General features: G+C 41.8%; 1 protein-coding gene across 1 annotated transcript; it reads right to left on the minus strand.

Moving 5' to 3' along the window:
• Nucleotides 1-1,549: 1,549 nt before the first annotated feature.
• On the minus strand, nucleotides 1,550-5,370 carry LOC127618914 (growth hormone secretagogue receptor type 1-like). The gene is made up of 3 exons (XM_052091617.1): nucleotides 5,077-5,370; nucleotides 2,144-2,600; nucleotides 1,550-1,848 (listed from the first exon to the last, which is right to left on the minus strand). The coding sequence occupies exons 1-3, from the start codon at nucleotides 5,368-5,370 to the stop codon at nucleotides 1,550-1,552; spliced, it is 1,050 nt and encodes a 349-aa protein (XP_051947577.1).
• Between the last annotated feature and the right edge of the window lie 1,239 nt (nucleotides 5,371-6,609).

Here is a 6,609-nt window from a genome sequence, read left to right on the forward strand (position 1 = left end):
ACCAAATTGGGCCGGTTTCTTGGGAGGGTAGAGTCACATGGGGTAACCATATGGGGTAACCAAATTGGGCGGTTTCTTGGGAGGGTAGAGTCACATGGGGTAACCAAATTGGGCGGTTTCTTGGGAGGGTAGAGTCACATGGGGTAACCAAATTGGGCCGGTTTCTAGGGAGGGTAGAGTCACATGGGGTAACCAAATTGGGCCGGTTTCTAGGGAGGGTAGAGTCACATGGGGTAACCAAATTGGGCCGGTTTCTAGGGAGGGTAGAGTCACATGGGGTAACCAAATTGGGCCGGTTTCTAGGGAGGGTAGAGTCACATGAGGTAACCAAATTGGGCCGGTTGCTAGGGAGGGTAGAGTCATATGGGGTAACCAAATTGGGTCGGTTTCTAGGGAGGGTAGAGTCATATGGGGTAACCAAATTGTCCCGGTTGCTGGGGAGGGTAGAGTCACATGGGGTAACCAAATTGGGCCGGTTGCTAGGGAGGGTGGAGTCATATGGGGTAACCAAATTGGGCCGGTTGCTAGGGAGGGTAGAGTCACATGGGGTAACCAAATTGGTCTGGTTGCTAGGAGGGTAGAGTCACATGGGGTAACCAAATTGGGCCGGTTGCTAGGGAGGGTAGAGTCACATGGGGTAACCAAATTGGGCCGGTTGCTAGGGAGGGTAGAGTCACATGGGGTAACCAAATTGGGCAGGTTGCTAGGGAGGGTAGAGTCATATGGGGTAACCAAATTGGCCTGGTTGCTAAGGAGGGTAGAGTCATATGGGGTAACCAAATTGGCCTGGTTGCTAAGGAGGGTAGAGTCACATGGGGTAACCAAATTGGTCCGGTTGCTAGGGAGGGTAGAGTCATATGGGGTAACCAAATTGGCCTGGTTGCTAAGGAGGGTAGAGTCACATGGGGTAACCAAATTGGTCCGGTTGCTAGGGAGGGTAGAGTCATATGGGGTAACCAAATTGGACCGGTTGCTAGGGAGGGTAGAGTAACATGGGGTAACCAAATTGGGCCGGTTGCTAGGGAGGGTAGAGTCACATGGGGTAACCAAATTGGGCAGGTTGCTAGGGAGGGTAGAGTCATATGGGGTAACCAAATTGGCCTGGTTGCTAAGGAGGGTAGAGTCACATGGGGTAACCAAATTGGTCCGGTTGCTAGGGAGGGTAGAGTCATATGGGGTAACCAAATTGGGCCGGTTGCTAGGGAGGGTAGAGTCACATGGGGTAACCAAATTGGGCCGGTTGCTAGGAAGGGTAGAGTCACATGGGGTAACCAAATTGGGCAGGTTGCTAGGGAGGGTAGAGTCATATGGGGTAACCAAATTGGCCTGGTTGCTAAGGAGGGTAGAGTCACATGGGGTAACCAAATCTCCTCCACATGCTGTGAGTCTTTGCGGTGTCATGCACAACGTGTCACGTGATCAGATGCGCGGATTGACGGTCCCAGAAGCGGATGCAACTGACACTTGTCCTCCACCACCCGGATTGAGGCGAGTAACCACACCACCACACACACACACACAAACACACACACACACACACATATATGGGTCAGAAGTGTGAGCTGGAGTGAGAGGCGGTGAGTGGGGACGTGTGGGCCCTGTGGCGCAGCTCGTCCGTGGAGCCCACCGTAAGCCGCAGCATGGCGAGGACATTGGCGCGGTAGCGGGCAGACATGATGTTATACAGCAGAGGATTCACAGCAGCACTGACGTAAAACAGCACTAAAGACACCAGATTAAAATACTGACTGATGTAATACAACTTATCGCTGGAGTCCGACACGGAAAACAGCGTCCGACTCACATGGAACGGCAGCCAACACAATACAAACACCAGCACGATCACCACTGCAAAGGGAGAGAGAAATAACTAATATATATATATATATATATATATTCAAAACTGTGTTTAAAGGGACAGTTCACCCCAAAACAAAAAAGGACAATTCTGTAATTAATTACTCACTCTCATGTCGTTCCCAACCCGTATAAAGTGTTTGACAGGGTGAGAGATGAGAAAAGTAACAGCATACGGGTTAAGAACGACATGAGTGAGTGATGACACATTTTTGAGTGAACAGTTCCTTTAAGAATCCTTCATCAAATGACATCTCACATATTAGGCATGATCGTTTTTGCTCACCCATCATGCGGAGCGTCTGGCGGTGAGCTTTGTCCCGGTGCATGTGTGAGCGCAGGTGCAGGCGGCGGGCGATCAGGCCATAGAGGAGGGAGAGAATGGCGAGCGGGCAAATGAAATAGAGGTTTGAGAGCCACAGCATGGCCTTCAGGAGACCGGACGTCTGAGCGTACTGTGTGCAGCGACATTCACTTGCTTCGCCCTCTAAACCCTCCACCCCCACCAACACAAATACAGGCCCGGCACTTAGCATGGCCACACCCCACAATCCGGCGATCAGCACGCGGACACGCCCTCTAGTCACGAGCAAACGTGCACGGAGAGGAAAACATACGGCCAGATATCGCTCCGCCCCCAACGAGGTCATGTGCAGGATGGACGAGAAGGTGCAACATTCTCCTACGAACATCGACAGCTTGCACACGGCATTGCCCAGCAACCACGGACGATACCGCCACAACTGCCAAGCATAAAAACACAAACATGTAAACAAACATTTATGAGAATAATTACAAACTGTTGTCCACAAGTTTAGCTAATAAAAGCCTAGCACACAATACAAGACTGTTTCCGTTTCTGTAAATGAACCAGTTAAAATAAACGATTCACTGATTCAATTATATTTACTGTTGGGAAGTCCAAATGATTCAAGTGAATCGGTTCTTTCAGACAGTTCATGTAAATGAACCAGTTAAAATAAACGATTCACTGATTCACTTATATTTACTGTTGGGAAGTCCAAATCATTCAAGTGAATCGGTTCTTTCAGACAGTTCATGTAAATGAACCAGTTAAAATAAACGATTCACTGATTCACTTATATTTACTGTTGGGAAGTCCAAATCATTCAAGTGAATCAGTTCTTTCAGACAGTTCATGTAAATGAACCAGTTAAAATAAACGATTCACTGATTCACTTATATTTACTGTTGGGAAGTCCAAATCATTCAAGTGAATCGGTTCTTTCAGACAGTTCATGTAAATGAATCAGTTAAAAAAACGATTCACTGAGTCACTTATATTTACTGTTGGGAAGTCCAAATGATTCAAGTGAATCGGTTCTTTCAGACAGTTCATGTAAATGAATCAGTTAAAAAAACGATTCACTGATTCACTTATATTTACTGTTGGGATGTCCAAATGATTCAAGTGAATCAGTTCTTTCAGACAGTTCATGTAAATGAACCAGTTCAAATAAAAGATTCACTGATTCACTTATATTTACTGTTGGGAAGTCCAAATCATTCAAGTGAATCAGTTCTTTCAGACAGTTCATATAAATGAACCGGTTCACATAAATGATTCACTGATTCACTTACAATAACCATTGAGAACTCAGATTCATTTATTGAATCAGTTCTTTCAGATGCTTCATGTAAATGAACTGGTTCACATAAATGATTAACTGATTCACTTACATTAACCATTGAGAACTCAGATTCATTTATTGAATCAGTTCTTTCAGACGCTACATGTAAATGAACTGGTTCACATAAATGATTCACTGATTCACTTACATTAACCATTGAGAACTCAGATTCATTTATTGAATCAGTTCTTTCAGACGCTTCATGTAAATGAACTGGTTCACATAAATGATTAACTGATTCACTTACATTAACGATTGAGAACTCAGATTCATTTATTGAATCAGTTCTTTCAGATGCTTCATGTAAATGAACTGGTTCACATAAATGATTCACTGATTCACTTACATTAACGATTGAGAACTCAGATTCATTTATTGAATCAGTTCTTTCAGACGCTACATGTAAATGAACTGGTTCACATAATTGATTCACTGATTCACTTACATTAACCATTGAGAACTCAGATTCATTTATTGAATCAGTTCTTTCAGACGCTACATGTAAATGAACTGGTTCACATAAATGATTCACTGATTCACTTACATTAACCATTGAGAACTCAGATTCATTTATTGAATCAGTTCTTTCAGACGCTTCATGTAAATGAACTGGTTCACATAAATGATTAACTGATTCACTTACATTAACGATTGAGAACTCAGATTCATTTATTGAATCAGTTCTTTCAGACGCTTCATGTAAATGAACTGGTTCACATAAATGATTAACTGATTCACTTACATTAACGATTGAGAACTCAGATTCATTTATTGAATCAGTTCTTTCAGATGCTTCATGTAAATGAACTGGTTCACATAAATGATTCACTGATTCACTTACATTAACGATTGAGAACTCAGATTCATTTATTGAATCAGTTCTTTCAGACGCTACATGTAAATGAACTGGTTCACATAATTGATTCACTGATTCACTTACATTAACCATTGAGAACTCAGATTCATTTATTGAATCAGTTCTTTCAGACGCTACATGTAAATGAACTGGTTCACATAAATGATTCACTGATTCACTTACATTAACCATTGAGAACTCAGATTCATTTATTGAATCAGTTCTTTCAGACGCTACATGTAAATGAACTGGTTCACATAAATGATTCACTGATTCACTTCCATTAACCATTGAGAACTCAGATTCATTTATTGAATCAGTTCTTTCAGACGCTACATGTAAATGAACTGGTTCACATAAATGATTCACTGATTCACTTACATTAACCATTGAGAACTCAGATTCATTTATTGAATCAGTTCTTTCAGACGCTTCATGTAAATGAACTGGTACACATAATTGATTCACTGATTCACTTACATTAACCATTGAGAGCTCAGATTCATTTATTGAATCAGTTCTTTCAGACACTTCATGTAAATGCATAAATGAGCTTCATGCAACTTTAAAGCGACTTTGCAAGGACTAACAATTAAAAAGTATTGCAGACTGAACACAAGAATGTGTCCTGTGTGAACGGCCCCTTAATCTTTAAATGTGCACTGGACAATGAGCTTTTCTCTTGGCACACACTAACAGTGGGGTGAATACCTTATACAGATCCAGAGGCATCAGCAGCAGAATGAGCACATCAGATATGGCCATGCTGCTCAGGTACAGGTAGGTGGTGCTTCTCATTTGTGGGCGGAGCCACACCACCAGAATGGTCAGCGTGTTTCCCAGCAGTCCGAGCAGCAGCAGTGGGACACACAGCGTCGTAACGACCACAAGCTCGGTGCCGTTGAAGAGCGACTGAGGTCCCCATTCCTCCCAGTATGATCTGTTTCCACAGCTCACACACCAACCGGACCCGAAACCAGATCCAGACCCTTCCAACACATCCATGTCACTCAAAGCAGTCGCGGCGTCTTCATCATCTACATCATAGTCTTCAGTTGAGTGCGGCGTGTCACTGTCAGGGGTTGTGGTGAAACTCTCGAGGTGATTATTGGATCTGTGTTTGAGGACAAACTCTCTCTCTCTCTCTGTCTGTACCCCTGTGCCGCCCACCCCTGGACATCAGCACCATCTCCAAGACCAGAGGAAGAGATCGAATTCACTCAATCACACCCACATACACACACACACATACATACACACACACACACACACACACACACACACACACACACACACACACACGGCAGGCAAAGACAAAGAGTCCAAAAAAATATATAGAATCACAGTTCAACCAAAATCCAAATAATAACTAGAAATTAATTCAGATTTGGTGCATAACGTGGGACTATTAAGTATAAACACGCACGAAACACACTGGGGACTCTTATTTTGAAATGAGTAAATGATGAAAAAACTATCAGTAACTATCAACAGATTTTTGCCGATAACGATAGTTCCAAAAAACAACTATCAGCACTGATATATCGGTCTGCCTCTAATATATATATTATTATTTGTATTGCAATCTCTGAGTGGAATTTACAATTTTGCATAACCATAATAGAAACTCTACTCAAATCAGTATATCGGCCGACAGCATGCTAGCATTTGTTGTACTAAATTGAATTAAAAAAACATTATTGTGTCTGGACATGATGATTTTATTTACTGTATTTCAGAGATTCACATTTCAATACCAAGATATTTTTTTGCATTATATTAATGAGGATTTATGTTCAAATGTCGATACATGTCATGAAAATAATAATCTTCATAGTCCTAACAACAGGCTTTCCTTAAGTGAAATACAATTTCTCTTATTTATTTGTATTTATTATTTTTGGGGTGAAATATGTTCTGGATGTTCTGATGGAGATTACCCATAAATATCTTTAAATGTTCGAACATAATAACAAGCAAACTCTTTAATCAAGGACTCAGTCTGTTCTTCCCAAACGAAACACACTTGCTGATTCTTGCTAATTAACATGTGAATTGATTGTTTTGATGACTGACCTGGTGAACCTTATTGCTGGTGTTTGTTTCCTCAAAAACAAACTATATCAGTACAATAATATCTGATATATTTATATAAATTACATTTAGTCAAGTTAAAACAACAACAACAACATATCCCTAGCACAAGTTCCCAGGGTTTGTGCAGATGATGTAGGTGAAAGGTTG

Source organism: Xyrauchen texanus, chromosome 25 (assembly GCF_025860055.1).
Source record: "Xyrauchen texanus isolate HMW12.3.18 chromosome 25, RBS_HiC_50CHRs, whole genome shotgun sequence".
Classification (NCBI taxonomy): Eukaryota; Metazoa; Chordata; class Actinopteri; order Cypriniformes; family Catostomidae; genus Xyrauchen; species Xyrauchen texanus.